Source organism: Oncorhynchus gorbuscha, linkage group LG24, assembly GCF_021184085.1.
Source record: "Oncorhynchus gorbuscha isolate QuinsamMale2020 ecotype Even-year linkage group LG24, OgorEven_v1.0, whole genome shotgun sequence".
Lineage (NCBI taxonomy): Eukaryota > Metazoa > Chordata > Actinopteri > Salmoniformes > Salmonidae > Oncorhynchus > Oncorhynchus gorbuscha.
Window position 1 is genome coordinate 23,915,806 of NC_060196.1, and position 19,331 is coordinate 23,935,136.

Sequence of the window (19,331 nt, forward strand, 5' to 3'; positions counted from 1 at the left end):
TTAGAATATGTGGACAACTACCTAGGTGTCTGGTTAGACTGTAAACTCTCCTTCCAGACTCACATCAAGCATCTCCAAATCTAGAACTGGCTTCCTATTTCGCAACAAAGCATCCTTCACTCATGCTGCCAAACATACCCTCATAAAACTGACCCTCCTACCGATCCTCAACTTCGGCGATGTAATTTACAAAATAGCCTCCAACACCCTACTCAATAAATTGGATTCAGTCTATCACAGTGCCATTCGTTTTGTCACCAAAGCCCCATATACTACCCACCACTGCGACCTGTACGCTCTCGTTGGCTGGCCCTCGCTTCATACTCGTCGCCAAACCCACTGGCTCCAGGTCATCTACAAGACCCTGCTTGGTAAAGTCCCCCCTTAGCTTGCTGGTCACCACAGCAGCACCCACCTGTAGCACGCGCTCCAGCAGGTATATCTCTCTGGTCACCCCAAAAAAACAATTCCTCCTTTGGCCGCCTCTCCTTCCAGTTCTCTGCTGCCAATGACTGGAACGAACTACAAAAATCTCTGAAACTGGAAACACTTATATCTCCCTCATTAGCTTTAAGCACCAGCTGTCAGAGCAGCTCACAGATTACTGCACCTGTACATAGCCCATCTATAATTTAGCCCAAACAACTACCTCTCCCCCCTACTGTATTTGTTTATTTTGCTCCTTTGCACCTTATTATTTCTATTTCTACTTTGCACATTCTTCCACCGCAAATCTACCATTCCAGTGTTTTACTTTCTATATTGTATTTACTTCGCCACCATGGCCTTTATTTTTGCCTTTACCTCCCCTTATCTTAACTCATTTGCTCACATTGTATATAGACTTATTTTTCTACTGTATTATTGACTGTATGTTTGTTTTACTCCATGTGTAACTCTGTGTTGTTGTATGTGTCGAACTGCTTTGCTTTATCTTGCCAGGTCACAATTGTAAATGAGAACTTGTTCTCAACTTGCCTACCTGGTTAAATAAACGTGAAATAAAAAATAAAAATAAACACTACTTAAGTCGTTTTTTGGGGTATCTATGCTTTACCATTTATAATTTATGACAACTTTTACTTCACTATGTATGCTCTTAAAGAAAATGTACTTTATATTCCATACATTTTCCCTGACACCCAAAAGTGTGTGTTACATTTTGAATGCTTAGCAAGACATGAAAATGGTCCAATTCACACACTTATCAAGAGAACATCCCATGTCATCCCTACTGCCTCTGATCTGGCGGACTCATTAAACACACATGCTTTATTTGTCATGATGTCCGAGTACTGGAGTGTGCTCCTAGCTATCGGTAAATAAATAAAACAAGAAAATTATGTCTGGTTTGCTTAATATCAGGAATTATAAATTATTCATACTTTTACTTTTGATGCTTAAGTACATTTTTGTAATTACATTGACTTTCGACATTTAAATATTTAAAACCAAATACTTTGACTTTTACTCAAATGGTATTTTACTGCGTGACTCACTTTAACCGGACTAATTTTCGAATAAGATATCTACGTGAAGACCAGATTGTGAATGAGAGACTGATGAAGTGTATGCAGCCTGCGCAAGAAACAGAGCAGAGCGCATGTATTTCATGAGACTTTTTTCAAATCATCATGAGTCGCATCATGTAGCCTTAGTACGTATAAACAAATCTAAAAACATGTAGTGTAACGTTTGAATCACAACTAAAGTTACATAAATAACTCTAAATGAAGCATATAGGAGGTCCTGTTTCTTTGTTAACCACTCAACACAGAATAACCGCATGTGCGCACTTCTTCAGGAATCATTGTGAAAATATGTGTTCTATTTATTCAGCTATGTTCAAATTGTATTTTTCTTACTATAAAATAATGCCACAGGAATTATAAGCAAATCTTGTCCGCTAAATGAACTAGCGTAGATCAGGGCCTAACATAAGAACGACTCAGAATATGCTATTATGTTCTTCTGAAAGAGGCTAGATTTTTTTTTTTTTATGTTTCGTTAGACCTGCTTAAAATAAGTAATGGATTTATTGTGATGGTGTAGGCTACATTCAATTAATTTATTAGACTTTAAAATGTAGATGTTCCAAAAGCTCCGTATCATTGGCTTGTAGGCTATGCATGGAAGCCAAGAGATGCTAAACAGGTTTAAGTTAATCAACGGTCAATTACCGTGAGGCCGGCAGTTATTTGCAATGGCAATCACCGGCTGACAAAATGTAATGACCGCCACAGCCCTAGTCAAAACTCACCAGTAATGGAGTCATAGCTGCTGTTGCTATTGGCCCTCTGTCTGTCGGTGGGACTGGGCCCTGGCACTAGGTCCCTGGTCAAAGCCTGGGCAGCCAGGACAGCAAGGGGGGGCTCGTCATGGTCCACGCAGGGAGAAGGTGGCTGGCTGATGTTAGGGGAGGAGGCCGAGGCCGATAGGGAAGGGCTGGGGCTTCCGGCCGTGGCGCAGTTGCCGTCCAGGCTGGGGGGCTTGGAGCCTCCGCTGCTCCCACCACCACCCTGCTGCTGGGCCTTCTCATCCAGCCTCTTCAGCTTCTCAGCGCAGGCCGCGCGCCGCTCTTCCTCCATCCTTCGCTCTTCCTCCTCGCGGCGCCGGCGGGCACGTTCAACGGCGGCTGAGATCTCCGAGGAGGACTGCTTCCTGCGCTGGCGCCACGTCTCATCCTCGTCTTCACCAGGGGGCGGAGCTAGCAGACTAGCTGTCTGAGGCGGAGGAGTGGGTCCCCCGGGGACGGGGGAAGTAGCCTGCTGCTGTTGGAGCAGTGGGGAGGGGGCGGGCTTCCCGGGGGCCAGGGAGGCAGAGACAGTTCCGGGGGCTACCACCGGGCCGGATTGATTAGGAGAGTTGCGGTCCTGGGAGAGGAGAAAATGGAATGAGGACACACACACGGCCACAATCTTAGCTGCATTATGAAAATAAAACTTCCCTGGTATGATGGTATGAATAACTCAAATTAATAACTGAACCGCAAAAAAGTGTGTGAAAATGCTGTGCGGATATATACTGAGTATACAAAACATTAGGAACACCTCCCTAATATTGAATTGCACTCCCCTTGGCCCTCAGAACACTGAATTTGTAGGTGCATGGACTCTATAAGGTATTGAAAGCCTACCACGGGGATGCTGGCCCATGTTGACGCCGATGCTTGTGTCATGTTGGCCAGATGTCCTTTCGGACGTGGACCATTCTTGATAAACATGGGAAACTGTTGAGCATGAAAAACCCAGCACTGTTGCCATTCTTGACACACTCAAACTAGTGCACCTGGCACCTACTACCATACTCAGCTCAAAGGTACTTTACTATGGTTTCCCATTCACCCTCTGAATGGCACATGCACAATCCATGTCTCAAGGCTTAAAAATACATTTTTAACCCGTCGCCTCCCTTTCATCTACACAGATTGAAGTGGATTTAACAAGAGACATCAATAAACGATCATAGCTTTCACCTGGATTCACTTGTCGGTCTCATGGAAAGAGCAGGTGTTCTTAATGTTTTGTATACTCAGTGTATATACGAGGCCCTCTCTCTCCCCAGGTAGGCAGATACCTGTCGGTAGTAGGAGTAAGGCCCCTGTCCCTGGTGGAGGAGAGGCCCAGGTGGGGGGGAGGGCTGCTCCCGGGGGCCACCCAGTCCAGGCCTACGCCCCTGTAGTGTACAGGCAGTCACAGGTTACAGTTAGCCATTACGTTAATATCCACGTCCTCAAAGCAATTGTGCTTTTTACTGTGAAATAGTCACTGTTCACTTGCATATTATCCCTGAGCTGCCTCTGAACGTCTACTAGACTAGCCATACCTGGAAGGTGGCGGGTGCAATTTGGCCCCCCCAGCCGCTGTTGCACCCCTCCTCAGCCCATCCTGGCTTGCTTGAGGGTGGTAGGGAGCAGTCGTGGTCGGCATTGGAGGGAGGGGTGCAGCTGGTGTCCCTGTCCCCTCCACTGTCAGAGGCTCGGGAGCGCTGGACCACCTGAAGGGGACCTTCTTGAGACCTCTGTATCTCCCTGGGGAGATTCATGAATTCGTTATTTTCTGTCTCCGTCGTTTATTAATTCAGAAACCATTTATGCGGGTGTCTCGGTCTAGATGGCACAAGGGAGGATTGCGAGCAGAGAACAGTACAAAAAGTTTGAAACGGTCAAATTGAATTTCCCACACACTGTCGTTCTGTTATGTTGGGCAGCTACTGTGGGACATACCGTGGGCCGTTCTTGCTCTCGCTTCTTTCCCTCCTCTCGGGTCTCTCGTTCCTCTCCTCATCTTCTTCTCCTTCATCGTCGCTGAACTTTAACTTGGCTGAGTAGTCGATCTCCTCATGTGCCCCTGTTTGACAGACCAAACGGTTCAGAGTAGAAGCACAATGGAACGCATTTGTACCGCTGACATCCACCACCATTTTTAGGGGGTAGATCAGCTTTAATATTGCAGATAGATTGTGGCTTCTATCAATGTCATTTTCTGCATAATTTCCAATCCCCCATATATACTTATTAATTTCCCCTAATACGACCACCCCTCCCCTAATTGGAGTAAACTAACGGACAACAATACTTAGGCTTTTACTTCCTGCTTATACATACTATATACATTTTACGTACACAGTATATTTTACACAAGTTATTATTTAAAAAAATTAAAAATAATTGTTCCAACCTTCAGCTACCCTCAACTAGTGCTGGGCGATATGACAATATATATCATGTGACAATAGACATTTTTCTATTGTTTCATATTATGCTCTAAAGTTTATTTCTTTGTGTCGCAAATCACACTCCTTACGGCAATATTTTTCGTCAATTGGACATGTGTGGAAGGAAATTTGCAACACAAACAAACATGGAGGAGAGTGAACGTGACACAGAGCTCGTACCTAAAAGAGGGGCTACTTCGGTCGCATGGACATAGTTTGGGTATGAAGTCTGGCACGGACCAGAAAACCACCCTCTACAAAATATGCAGCAGGCCGGTCCCGATAACAGGCTCAAACACCACTAACCTCTTTTACCAACTACGCAAGAATCATGTGAAACAGTACAGAGAGTCTACAGATGAGACCCAAAAAAGTTTTGTTTGCAGCACTTGTTGTTTTCATATAATGCTAACGTGAATTCAAGCTTGAAGGAGTGTTTTGTTTACTCGTTATATTTTATATTTATTTGTGAGCATTATTTTGCTGCTATAGTTTAAACTGGAAAGTATTTCATGTTTACATTTGTTATTTTATAAACCAATATTTGTTGCTGCTACAATGCAAACAGTTCTACTATGAAAGAGTATTATTATGTTTGGTTTGGATATTTTAGACCATATTCACATTTTAGACCTATTTATTTTGATTGCAACTATAGTTGAAGTGTTTTCTATTTACCTTTGCAGATGTTAAAACATTAATATTTTGTTACATGCTTAATTGAAAATTTCCACAAAGGTTCTCAGTAAAAGGAGAAATAAAATATGAGTAAGTACCTTGATTTGTTGAGTATAATTCAAAATACAGTAAGAAATAGGTATTTACATTTATATATATATAAACTATTTAGTCATTTAATTAACAGAAAATGTGCTAAATAGTGATGTATCGTTATATGAAGTGACCTATTTCGGGATATGAGATTTGTCATATTGCCCAGCCCTACCCTCAACCCCACCCATCTATCTGTGAAAACCATCTAGTTTTGATTTCTAACTGCCAGATATTTTTAAACTGTGCTGTTTCACAAAAAGTTCTGAACCTTTATTCTCATAGCTTCTACAAAATAATTATATTATTGATCGATTGACTATTACTTTTCAAATCCCCCAGTAGGGCAATTTACAAAGTTAAATCCAGGTAAATGTTGCAATTCTTCAGCAATTCCTGAACCTGTGACAAAAAACAAGCTACATAAAGGCAGTACCAAAACAAGTGATCTAATGATTCCTTACCTTCACCCCCTTCCACATGCCTCCATTTTTGTGGTAATGCTGCAATCAGTTGGTTGTAATATTGAATAGAGCAGACATGTCCATATATTTTTGTTAACTGCATGTGACACAGGACTGGTGGAGTTATATAATTTACAAAGATATCTTAAATGTATTTATTTTTTATCAATTAGTATTATTCATTTGAGTTTAACCGTAACATTTGTTTGGTCTTTTCTGGTGGATTAAAGTGAAATTGCAACCAGATTTCTATTTTTAGTCAAACATAACTGTTTGGGATTCTTGAGGTCAACTTGCAGTCTACAAATTATTTGTAATGAGGTGCTGGCCCCTCCAACCATCCTCCCAAGAAAAAAATAGTCCCGTCTGAAACTAGTTGATGATCCCTGCTTTAGTGAGGTCCACCAATGCTTTAATATTTAATCATTTCTGCCCTCCAAATTCTTATTCATTATATAAATAGGAACGTGTAATTTTATCTGGCGTGCAATTCCAAATAGAGTGGAATATTGTTGCTCATATAATAAAAAATATAAAAAACAGGTTGTTATGTGTGGGCAGGGCCATTAGTACACTGAACAAAAATATAAACTGAACATCTACTGAAACAAAATATGGCAGAAATTTTCCACACACAAAAAGCTTATCTCAATGTTGTGCCCACATAAAAAAAAAAATCCCTGTCAGTGATAATTTCTCCTTGCCAAAATAATCCATCCACCTGACAGGTGTGGCATATCAAAAAACTGATTAAACAGCATGATCACTAAAACAGGTGCACCTTGTGCCGTTATGGTATGGATAGACATAAGCTACTGACAACGAACAGAAATTAAATTTATCAATGGCAATTTGAATGTACAGAGATACCGTGACAAGATCCTGAGGCCATTGTCGTGACAATAATCCGCCACCATCACCTCATGGTTCAGCAAGATAATGCATGTCACAAGGATCTGTACACAATTCCTGGAAGCTGAAAATGTCCCAGTTCTTCCATGACCTGCATACTCACCAGACATGTCACCCATTGAGCATGTTTGGGATGCTCTTAATCGACATGCACAATAGTGTGTTCCAGTTCGTGCCAATATCCAGCAACTTCGCACAGTCATTGAAGAGGAGTGGGACAACATTCCACGGGCCACAATTAGATGTCACATCGCATGATGCAAATGGTGGTCACACCAGATACTGACTGGTTCTGATCCATACCCCTACCTTTTTTAAAGGTATCGGTGACCAACAGATGTGTATCTGTATTCCCAGTCATGTGATTAGGGCCTAATTAATTAATTTCAATTAACTGATTTCTTATATGAATTTTGTAATAGTTGCATGTTGCGTTTATATTTAAACTGGGATATGACCAGTTAAGAGTTGATCAGGGTGATTTTTTTCACAAATAGACAGGTACTGTCCTTTCCATATAGCCAACTTTCTATAAAAAAAGTATTGTAGTGAGATCATTACTTGCTTTCGGGATATGAATACAGAGTATGTCAACCTCACCATCTGATCATTTTATTGGTAAACTACACAGTAATGTAAAAGTTGTGTTTTTTCACGATCCAATACGTAATATGGTACTTATCATAGTTCTGTTGTAATCCAGAGAGGATAGAATAATTTTCTATATTCTCTATGAAGCTGAGCAGGGATCCAGATTGCGGATTTAAAACAAAACATGAATCGTCAGCATACAATGACACCACAGGATAAACCTGGTAGGTCTCCCCTCCCCTACTCACAGCACTACTGGATCCATGAGATGCAGTCAAATGTGATGCCCACTTTGCTTCTCCATGTATTAGCAAACTCCCGCTATATTAGAATACATTTGGGTTGAAAAAGAATGAAAGCGGAATAGTAACATGAGGGCTGGCTTCCTTGTGGTGGGTGGGGGTCATGCTCAATTGGCTTCTTTTGCCAAACAGAAGAAAAAAATGTATTCTTTGCGATAATGGTGGAGAAATAAAAAGCTGTCACAATGTGTAATTTTCAAACATTATATTATTAAATCATAATGCTTTCATAGTGTTATCCAGTCATATTTTTCCCATCTTATAAGGAATGTTCTCATATCAATTGAACAGTGTACCCATATTCTTAATGTGATGATTTTTAAACTTGTCACTGCTCTCTGAGCAGTATAATCAATAAATATAAGTGTTCATGAGTCCTGACATCTCCCCCCCCTCTCTCTCTCTCACCTGCCCAGCCCTCGTCTCCGTCCTGGTGGTCCAGTTCGTCTAGCTCCTTCAGGTCATCCTGCTTCAGGATGGAGGGTCGCTTCACCATCTCTCCTCCCCCACCACGGGGACCGCCCTGGGGACGCCCACGACCGTCATGACCCTGCTGGCGAAACCTGGGAGGTGCCTCACCAGGTGGAGGGTACCCATAGGGCCCCTGGGGGCCGTACGGAGGCGGGAAGGGCAGGTAGGGAGGGTACATCTGAGAGACAGAGAGATACACAAAAGCATTGGTGCAAAAAAGCAGAGATTGACAACAGACTGCTGCTACACTGGTGGCTAACAGGCTGAGAGCCCATCTGGTTGTACCTGTAACAGTGTGATGTTCTAACACCTTAATATACAATGGGAAACGTCGCTAACGAGATACCCACTGATGTACAGAAACACCTAATTAAAATGACAGTATTGTCAAGACTTCGTTCCAAAACCAACAGAGCAAAAAAAACAATGCAAACACATTGAAGTTCAGTTTTTTATTTGGTATATAAAACGTTATACGACAAAGTGCTTTTAAAGTAATCACACACGCTTTATATTCGCAACAAGCCAGTTTGATGGAAATGGCTGCCGGTAAAGTGTGCATATATTGTGTGAATATTAACTTCTCTAGGATAGGGGGCAGCATTTGGAATTTTGGATGAAAAGCATGCCAAATTAAACTGCCTGCTACTCATGCTAAGATATGAATATTATTAGTAGATTTGGATAGAAAACACTCGGAATCATGTCTGTGACTATAACATAACTTATTTGGCAGGCGAAAGCCCGAGGACAAACCATTCACATCGATGGCTCTGAACGAACTTTATTTAACTCTTTGCAAACTGGAAACCATTTATCCGGAGGCTGCATTCATTGTAGCTGGGGATTTTAACAAAGCCAATCTGAAAACAAGACTCCCTAAATTTTATCAGCATATCGATTGCGCAACCAGGGGTGGTAAAACCTTGGATCATTGTTACTCTAACTTCCGCGACGCATATAAGGCCCTGCCCCGCCACCCTTTCGGAAAAGCTGACCACGACTCCATTTTGCTGATCCCTGCCTACAGGCAGAAATTAAAACAAGAGGCTCCCACGCTGAGGTCTGTCCAACGCTGGTCAGACCAAGCTGACTCTACACTCCAAGACTGCTTCCATCACGTGGACTGGGACATGTTTCGTATTGCGTCAGATGGAAATATTGACGAATACGCTGATTCGGTGTGCGAGTTCATTAGAACGTGCGTCGAATATGTCGTTCCCATAGCAACGATAAAAACATTCCCTAACCAGAAACCGTGGATTGATGGCAGCATTCGCGTGAAACTGAAAGCGCGAACCACTGCTTTTAATCAGGGCAAGGTGTCTGGCAACATGACTGAATACAAACAGTGCAGCTATTCCCTCCGCAAGGCTATTAAACAAGCTAAGCGTCAGTACAGAGACAAAGTGGAATCTCAATTCAATGGCTCAGACACAAGAGGCATGTGGCAGGGTCTACAGTCAATCACGGACTACAAGATGAAATCCAGCCCAGTCACGGACCAGGATGTCTTGCTCCCAGGCAGACTAAATAACTTTTTTGCCCGCTTTGAGGACAATACAGTGCCACTGACACGGCCTGCAACGGAAACATGCGGTCTCTCCTTCACTGCAGCCGAGGTGAGTAAGACATTTAAACGTGTTAACCCTCGCAAGGCTGCAGGCCCAGACGGCATCCCCAGCCGTGCCCTCAGAGCATGCGCGGACCAGCTGGCCGGTGTGTTTACGGACATATTCAATCAATCCCTATACCAGTCTGCTGTTCCCACATGCTTCAAGAGGGCCACCATTGTTCCTGTTCCCAAGAAAGCTATGGTAACTGAGCTAAACGACTACCGCCCCGTAGCACTCACTTCCGTCATCATGAAGTGCTTTGAGAGACTAGTCAAGGACCATATCACCTCCACCCTACCTGACACCCTAGACCCACTCCAATTTGCTTACCGCCCAAATAGGTCCACAGACGATGCAATCTCAACCACACTGCACACTGCCCTAACCCACCTGGACAAGAGGAATACCTATGTGAGAATGCTGTTCATCGACTACAGCTCGGCATTCAACACCATAGTACCCTCCAAGCTCGTCATCAAGCTCGAGACCCTGGGTCTCGACCCCGCCCTGTGCAACTGGGTACTGGACTTCCTGACGGGCCGCCCCCAGGTGGTGAGGGTAGGCAACAACATCTCCTCCCCGCTGATCCTCAACACGGGGGCCCCACAAGGGTGCGTTCTGAGCCCTCTCCTGTACTCCCTGTTCACCCACGACTGCGTGGCCACGCACGCCTCCAACTCAATCATCAAGTTTGCGGACGACACAACAGTGGTAGGCTTGATTACCAACAACGACGAGACGGCCTACAGGGAGGAGGTGAGGGCCCTCGGAGTGTGGTGTCAGGAAAATAACCTCACACTCAACGTCAACAAAACTAAGGAGATGATTGTGGACTTCAGGAAACAGCAGAGGGAACACCCCCCTTATCCACATCGATGGAACAGTAGTGGAGAGGGTAGCTAGTTTTAAGTTCCTCGGCATACACATCACAGACAAACTGAATTGGTCCACTCACACTGACAGCGTCGTGAAGGCGGCGCAGCAGCGCCTATTCAACCTCAGGAGGCTGAAGAAATTTGGATTGTCACCAAAAGCACTCACAAACTTCTACAGATGCACAATCGAGAGCATCCTGGCGGGCTGTATCACCGCCTGGTACGGCAACTGCTCCGCCCTCAACCGTAAGGCTCTCCAGAGGGTAGTGAGGACTGCACAACGCATCACTGGGGGCAAACTACCTGCCCTCCAGGACACCTACACCACCCGTTGTTACAGGAAGGCCATAAAGATCATCAAGGACATCAACCACCCGAACCACTGCCTGTTCACCCCGCTATCATCCAGAAGGCGAGGTCAGTACAGGTGCATCAAAGCTGGGACCGAGAGACTGAAAAACAGCTTCTATCTCAAGGCCATCAGACTGTTAAACAGCCACCACTAACATTGAGTGGCTGCTGCCAACACACTGTCATTGACACTGACCCAACTCCAGCCATTTTAATAATGGGAATTGATGGGAAATGATGTAAATATATCACTAGCCACTTTAAACAATGCTACCTTATATAATGTTACTTACCCTACATTATTCATCTCATATGCATATGTATATACTGTACTCTACATCGACTGCATCCTTATGTAACACATGTATCACTAGCCACTTTAACTATGCCACTTTGTTTACTTTGTCTACACACTCATCTCATATGTATATACTGTACTCGATACCATCTACTGTATGCTGCTCTGTACCATCACTCATTCATATATCCTTATGTACATGTTCCTTATCCCCTTACACTGTGTATAAGACAGTAGTTTTGGAATTGTTAGTTAGATTACTTGTTGGTTATCACTGCATTGTCGGAACTAGAAGCACAAGCATTTCGCTACACTTGCATTTAACATCTGCTAACCATGTGTATGTGACAAATAAAACTTGATTTGATTTGATTATTTTTTTGAGGTCACCCTCATTTCAATGGGTTTTTATTGGGAATACAGATTTCTAAGGGACCTTCTTGCAGTTCCTATCACTTCCACTGGATGTCAACAGTCTTTAGAAATTGGTTGAGGTTTTTCCTTTGAGAAATGAAGAAGTAGCCATGTTCAGAATGAAGCTCCAGGGAAGTGTACTCTTTGTTTGAGGCGCATGACCTGAAAGCCAGCTACACTTTGTTTTCCTCTGGTATTGAACACAGATCATCCAGTCTTCAATTTTATCGATTATTTACGCAAAAAAATACCTAAAATTGGACAAAGCTTACAGGTAACTTTTGTAGTCATCTAGCGCGAGTTGGAACCGGTGTTTTTCTGGATCAAACGCTCCAAATAAATTGACATTTTGGATATATATTGACGGAATTAATCGAACAAATGGACCATTTGTGATGTTTATGGGACATATTGGAGTGCCAACAGAAGAAGCTTGTCAAAGGTAAGGCATGAATTATATCTTTATTTCTGCAGTTTTGTGTCGCGCCTGGATGGTTGAAATACGATGGTCTGTGTTTGTTTTCTTGGGTGCTATCCTCAGATAATAGCATTGTTTGCTTTCGCCGTAAAGAATTTTTTAAAATCTGACCCGTTGGCTGGATTCACAACAAGTGTAGCTTTAATTTGGTATATTGAATGTGTGATTTCATGGAAGATGACTTTTTATAGTAATTTATTTGAATTTGGCGCTCTGCATTTTCAATGGATGTGGGCCAGTTGGGTAATATATCCCAGAGAGGATAAGAACAGGCGTTGCCGCTTGAAAATCTTTTACAAATGGATGAAAAACTAGCTACTGAGATAATACAGTGCCCTCAAAGTATTCATACCCCTTGAATTATTCCACATTTTGTTGTCTTATAGCTTGATTTTTTTTTAAATGCTAAAATGTGTTTTTTCCCCCCTCGCAACCATCTACACACAATACCCTATACAGCGAGGAAAAAAATGGAATTTTTAAATTTTTTATTGTATTTTATTTCACCCTTATTTAACCAGGTAGGCTAGTTGAGAACAAGTTCTCATTTGCAACTGCGACCTGCAGTGTGAACAGACAACAGAGTTACACATGGAGTAAACAATTAACAAGTCAATAACACAGTAGAAAAAAGGGGAGTCTATATATATATACATTGTGTGCAAAAGGCATGAGGTAGGCGAATAATTACAATTTAGCAGATTAACACTGGAGTGATAAATGATCAGATGGTCATGTACAGGTAGAGATATTGGTGTGCAAAAGAGCAGAAAAGTAAATAAATAAAAACAGTATGGGGATGAGGTAGGTGAAAATGGGTGGGCTATTTACCAATAGACTAAGTACAGCTGCAGCGATCGGTTAGCTGCTCAGATAGCAGATGTTTGAAGTTGGTGAGGGAGATAAGTCTCCAACTTCAGCGATTTTTGCAATTCGTTCCAGTCATAGGCAGCAGAGAACTGGAACGAAAGGCGGCCAAATGAGGTGTTGGCTTTAGGGATGATCAGTGAGATACACCTGCTGGAGCGCGTGCTACAGATGGGCGTTGCCATCGTGACCAGTGAACTGAGATGGGTCTGGCGATGAATATGTAGCGAGGGCCAGCCGACTAGAGCATACAAGTCGCAGTGGTGGGTGGTATAAGGTGCTTTAGTGACAAAACGGATAGCACTGTGATAAACTGCATCCAGTTTGCTGAGTAGAGTATTGGAAGCTATTTTGTAGATGACATCGCCGAAGTCGAGGATCGGTAGGATAGTCAGTTTTACTAGGGTAAGTTTGGCGGCGTGAGTGAAGGAGGCTTTGTTGCGGAATAGAAAGCCGACTCTTGATTTGATTTTCGATCGGAGATGTTTGATATGAGTCTGGAAGGAGAGTTTACAGTCTAGCCAGACACCTAGGTACTTATAGATGTCCACATATTCAAGGTCGGAACCATCCAGGGTGGTGATGCTGGTCGGGCGTGCGGGTGCAGGCAGCGAACGGTTGAAAAGTATGCATTTGGTTTTACTAGCGTTTAAGAGCAGTTGGAGGCCACGGAAGGAGTGTTGTATGGCATTGAAGCTAGTTTGGAGGTTAGATAGCACAGTGTCCAAGGACGGGCCGGAAGTATATAGAATGGTGTCGTCTGCGTAGAGGTGGATCAGGGAATCGCCCGCAGCAAGAGCAACATCATTGATATATACAGAGAAAACAGTCGGCCCGAGAATTGAACCCTGTGGCACCCCCATAGAGACTGCCAGAGGACCGGACAGCATGCCCTCCGATTTGACACACTGAACTCTGTCTGCAAAATAATTGGAGAACCAGGCAAGGCAGTCATCCGAAAAACCGAGGCTACTGAGTCTGCCGATAAGAATATGGTGATTGACAGAGTCGAAGGCCTTGGCAAGGTCGATGAAGACGGCTGCACAGTACTGTTTATCGATGGCGGTTATGATATAGTTTAGTACCTTGAGTGTGGCTGAGGTGCACCCGTGACCGGCTCGGAAACCAGATTGCACAGCGGAGAAGGTACGGTGGGATTCGAGATGGTCAGTGACCTGTTTGTTGACTTGGCTTTCTAAGACCTTAGATAGGCAGGCAGGGCAGGATGGATATAGGTCTGTAACAGTTTGGGTCCAGGGTGTCTCCCCCTTTGAAGAGGGGGATGACTGCGGCAGCTTTCCAATCCTTGGGGATCTCAGACGATATGAAAGAGAGGTTGAACGGGCTGGTAATAGTGGTTGCAACACTGGCCGGCGGATAGTTTCAGAAATAGAGGGTCCAGATTGTCAAGCCCAGCTGATTTGTACGGGTCCAGGTTTTGCAGCTCTTTCAGAACATCTGCTATCTGGATTTGGGTAAAGGAGAACCTGGAGAGGCTTGGGCGAGTAGCTGCGTGGGGGGCGGAGCTGTTGGCCGAGGTTGGAGTAGCCAGGCACGGCCAGCCATTGAGAAATGCATGTTGAAGTTTTCGATAATCATGGGTTTAATCGGTGGCGACCGTGTTACCTAGCCTCAGTGCAGTGGGCAGCTGGGAGGAGGTGCTCTTGTTCTCCATGGACTTCACAGTGTCCCAGAACTTTTTGGAGTTGGAGCTACAGGATGCAAACTTCTGCCTGAAGAAGCTGGCCTTAGCTTTCCTGACTGACTGCGTGTATTGGTTCCTGACTTCCCTGAACAGTTGCATATCGCGGGGACTATTTGATAATATTGCAGTCTGCCACAGGATGTTTTTGTGCTGGTCGAGGGCAGTCAGGTCTGGAGTGAACCATGGGCTATATCTGTTCTTAGTTCTGCATTTTTTGAACGGAGCATGCTTATTATCTAAAATGGTGAGGAAGTTACTTTTAAAGAATGACCAGGCATCCTCAACTGACGGGATGAGGTCAATGTCCTTCCAGGATACCCGGGCCAGGTCGATTAGAAAGGCCTGCTCACAGAAGTGTTTTAGGGAGCGTTTGACAGTGATGAGGGGTGGTCGTTTGACTGCGGCTCCGTAGCGGATACAGGCAATGAGGCAGTGATCGCTGAGATACTGGTTGAAGACAGCGGAGGTGTATTTGGAGGGCCAGTTGGTCAGGATGACGTCTATGAGGGTGCCCTTGTTTACAGATTTAGGGTTGTACCCGGTGGGTTCCTTGATGATTTGTGTGAGATTGAGGGAATCTAGCTAAGATTGTAGGACTGCCGGGGTGTTAAGCATATCCCAGTTTAGGTCACCTAACAGAACAAACTCTGAAGCTAAATGGGGGGCGATCAATTCACAAATGGTGTCCAGGGCATAGCTGGGAGCTGAGGGGGGTCGGTAGCAGGCGGCAACAGTGAGAGACTTATTTCTGGAGAGAGTAATTTTCAAAATTAGTAGTTCGAACTGTTTGGGTATGGACCTGGAAAGTATGACATTACTTCGCAGGCTATCTCTGCAGTAGACTGCAACTCCTCCCCCTTTGGCAGTTCTATCTGGACAGAAAATGTTGGGTATGGAAATCTCTGAATTTTTGGTGGCCTTCCTGAGCCAGGATTCAGACACGGCAAGGACATCAGGGTTAGCAGTGTGCTAAAGTAGTGAGTAAAACAAACTTAGGGAGGAGGCTTCTGATGTTGACATGCATGAAACCAAGGCTTTTTCAATCACAGAAGTCAACAAATGAGGGTGCCTGGGGACATGCAGGGCCTGGGTTTACCTCCACATCACCCGCCGAACAGAGGAGGAGTAGAATGAGGGTGCGGCTAAAGGCTATCAAAACTGGTCGCCTAGAGCATTGGGGACAGAGAATAAAAGGAGCAGATTTCTAGACATGGTAGAATATATTTAGGGCATAATGCGCAGACAGGGGTGTGGTGGGGTGCGGGTACAGCGGAGGTAAGCCCAGGCACTGGGTGATGATGAGAGAGGTTGTATCACTGGACATGCTGGTTGTAATGGGTGAGGTCACCGCATGTGTGGGAGGTGGGACAAAGGAGGTATCAGGGGTATGAAGAGTGGAACTAGGGGCTCCATTGTAAACTAAAACAATGATAACTAACCTGAACAACAGTATACAAGGCATATTGACATTTGAGAGAGACATACAGCGGGGCATACAGTAATCACAGGTGTTGAATTGGGAGAGCTAGCTAAAACAGTAGCTAAAACAGTAGGTGAGACAACAGCTAATCAGCTAGCACAACAACAGCAGGTAAAATGGCGTTGACTAGGCAGGGAGGGTCGGATTAACTACACACAGATCCTGAGTGCGGCTGGGGCCGACAGATAAAACATAAACAAGCAGAATGGAGTACCGTGATTAATGGACAGTCCAGCATGCATCAGCTATGTAGCCAAGTGATCAGTGTCCAGGGGGCAGCGGTGGATGGGGCAGGGAAGCTGGACTGGCGAGTATTGGCTGTGCCAAAAACAAAAGCCGCTAGCAGTGGCTAACAATGACTAAATAGCTTGTAGCTAGTTAGCTGGTTAGCTTCTGGAGGTTCTTGAGTGTGTTCTAAAAATTAAAAATAATAGCGATTCCGTATCACATTGGGTGAGGCAGGTTACCGGAAGGTATAAACAAATTAAAAATCGAAAAGAGATTGAAAGTAAATATGGGTCCAGTGAGTGGTTGGGACGCGGCGATTCAGACGGTTAGCAGGACCGGTGCTAAACAAGGTAGCAGTTAGCGGACCGGGGCTAAACAAGGTAGCAGTTAGCGGACCGGGGCTAAACAAGGTAGCAGTTAGCGGACCGGGGCTAAACAAGGTAGCAGTTAGCGGACCGGGGCTAAACAAGGCAGCAGTTAGCGGACCGGGGCTAAACAAGGCAGCAGTTAGCGGACCGGGGCTAAACAAGGCAGCAGTTAGCGGACCGGGGCTAAACAAGGCAGCAGTTAGCGGACCGGGGCTAAACAAGGCAGCAGTTAGCGGACCGGGGCTAAACAAGGCAGCAGTTAGCGGACCGGGGCTAAACAAGGTAGCAGTTAGCGGACCGGGGCTAAACAAGGTAGCAGTTAGCGGACCGGGGCTAAACAAGGTAGCAGTTAGCGGACCGGGGCTAAACAAGGTAGCAGTTAGCGGACCGGGGCTAAACAAGGTAGCAGTTAGCGGACCGAGGCTAAACAAGGAGATAGCAAGGGCTAGAAAGTTAGCCTTTGGGGGGCGTCGCGATGGCGTGAGTCTGTTTATGCCTCTTCATGCGGTGACATCGATAGACCAGTCGTGGGTCCGGATATTGTAGCCCAGGAGTACGCTTCGGTGGTAGCACAGGAGCTCTGGACGGGCTAGCTTCAAGCTAAGTGGGTGGAAACGCTAGCCAGGAGTAATCATCCGGGGTTGCAGTTAGCTAGTTAGCTAGTTGTGAAGATCCAGCTGAAAATGTTCCGTTTGCGGTGGGAATCCGGTGATAAAAAATAAATAATAGGTCCGTTATGCTCTGGTTAGAGTCGCGTTGTTCGAACTGGCGAGAGCTTTCCGAGCTAAAGGTTAGCTGATGACCGATTAACTGAAGACCGCTAGCAATGGTTTGCTGACTGATAGCTGGTAGTGATAGCTGGTAGTTAGCTGGCTAGCTTCAGTTGAGGGGTTCCGGATCCGAAGTAAATATAAATACTTTAGAAAAAAATAGCTACATTGGGTGAGGCGGGTTGCAGGAGAGTATTTAGAAGTTGAGGTTTAGCAATATGTTTTAAAAGATACGCGAAGAAAACTCTGTTTAAAAAACTATATATACAAGGGACACGACAAGACGTCTGACTGCTAAGCCATCTTGGATTCATAGGTGTCCTTTGCGAGGCATCGGAAAACATCCTGGTCTGTGGTTGAATCGGTGTTTAAAATTCACTGCTCGACTGAGGTACCTTTCAGATAATTGTATGTGTAGGGTACAGAGATGAGGTAGTCATTACAAACTCATGTTAAACACTATTATTGCAAACAGAGTGAATCCCATGCGCTCTTATTATGTGACTTATTAAGCAACATTTTACTCCTGAACTAGAAGTTTTCCTTAAATGGGTTGAATACTTATTGACTCAAGACATTTCACCTTTTCATTTTTTATTAACATAAAAAAATATATATGAAAATCCACGTTGATATTATGGGGTACTGTGTGTAGGTCAGTGACACAAAATCTAAATGTAATCCATTTTAAATTCAAGCTATAATAACAAAATGTGGAAAAAGTCAAGGGGCGTGACTACTTTCTGAAAGCCACATCTATTGTGAGCACACATGCAGAGATCACACCAGGAGTAGACTTACGAATGGAGGCATGATCCCTCTGTACTGTGGGAAGCCAGGGCCCACGGGGGTCTGGGGCAGCACGGGGCTGCTGGCAGGGGGGTTCCTAGGCGGCCCATGGGACTGTGGGTTCTGCTGCTGGTGGAGAGGTTGGCCTTCCTGGCCACCAACGGCAGCCCCCTCCATGACCAGCGTCCCGCCTGGGCCACCCTCTGCGACCCCTTCCCCGGTGGGTGCCAAGGCGCGGCCCCCACCGTCCCGCCAACTTGTCATGTCTGGGGAGAGGGGGAAAAACAAGGAAAAGAGGTTAAAAAAACAGGAGGGAATAGAAGCCACTTATACTAGCATTTGTATTCAGGAAGAAACAGTGGACATGCAATGAAATCTTGCCATAACCGATGTCCTAGTTACAGAACTGTTTCCAAATTTTTTTTTTTCCCTTTCTTTCAGTGAGAGGAATCTTAGACTCAGGAGTGAATAAGCAGGGAGGTAATTCTCACACTGGCATGTCTGGAAAATGTGGGAATTTTAGGACTTTATTTTTAAAAAAAATTTTTTTTTACAAAGAAATGAAAAAATATGCACATGCTCTGACCACTGCTTCTTGTTCTGTTGGTAGCCCTCTTCACTGTGTGGTCTATAATAACCTATACAGAAATGAGCGTCACTCACTCGGAGGGCGGAGGCTTGGTCCGGGCCCATACCACTGATCTGCAGTGCCCTGTTCTCTGCCAGCTTTGTCCTGGTCGCCAGCCGCCTGCAGGGTGGGAAATTCCTCTCGAGAGAATGGCGACGGTTGGTTTGATCCCTTTCCACCTGTATGGTGCGAGAGAGGAGGGGTTACTCACAGTTAAATATCCAGACGCGAGTTAGT

The 19,331-nt window shown here is 44.7% G+C and overlaps 1 protein-coding gene across 3 annotated transcripts in view; it reads right to left on the reverse strand.

Moving 5' to 3' along the window:
• Nucleotides 1-19,331, reverse strand: part of LOC124012744 (protein PRRC2A-like) — a 56,532-nt gene that overhangs the window by 12,141 nt on the left and 25,060 nt on the right. For 2 of the 3 annotated variants that reach the window (XM_046326671.1, XM_046326672.1), the window contains exons 6-12: nucleotides 19,130-19,273; nucleotides 18,479-18,732; nucleotides 8,165-8,405; nucleotides 4,226-4,349; nucleotides 3,826-4,030; nucleotides 3,577-3,675; nucleotides 2,261-2,873 (exon numbers count right to left, since the gene is read on the reverse strand). In XM_046326671.1, coding sequence (XP_046182627.1) covers nucleotides 2,261-2,873; nucleotides 3,577-3,675; nucleotides 3,826-4,030; nucleotides 4,226-4,349; nucleotides 8,165-8,405; nucleotides 18,479-18,732; nucleotides 19,130-19,273 — 1,680 coding nt within the window. The remainder of the gene's footprint in view (nucleotides 1-2,260; nucleotides 2,874-3,576; nucleotides 3,676-3,825; nucleotides 4,031-4,225; nucleotides 4,350-8,164; nucleotides 8,406-18,478; nucleotides 18,733-19,129; nucleotides 19,274-19,331) is intronic. The other variant, XM_046326673.1, reaches the window with a different exon arrangement.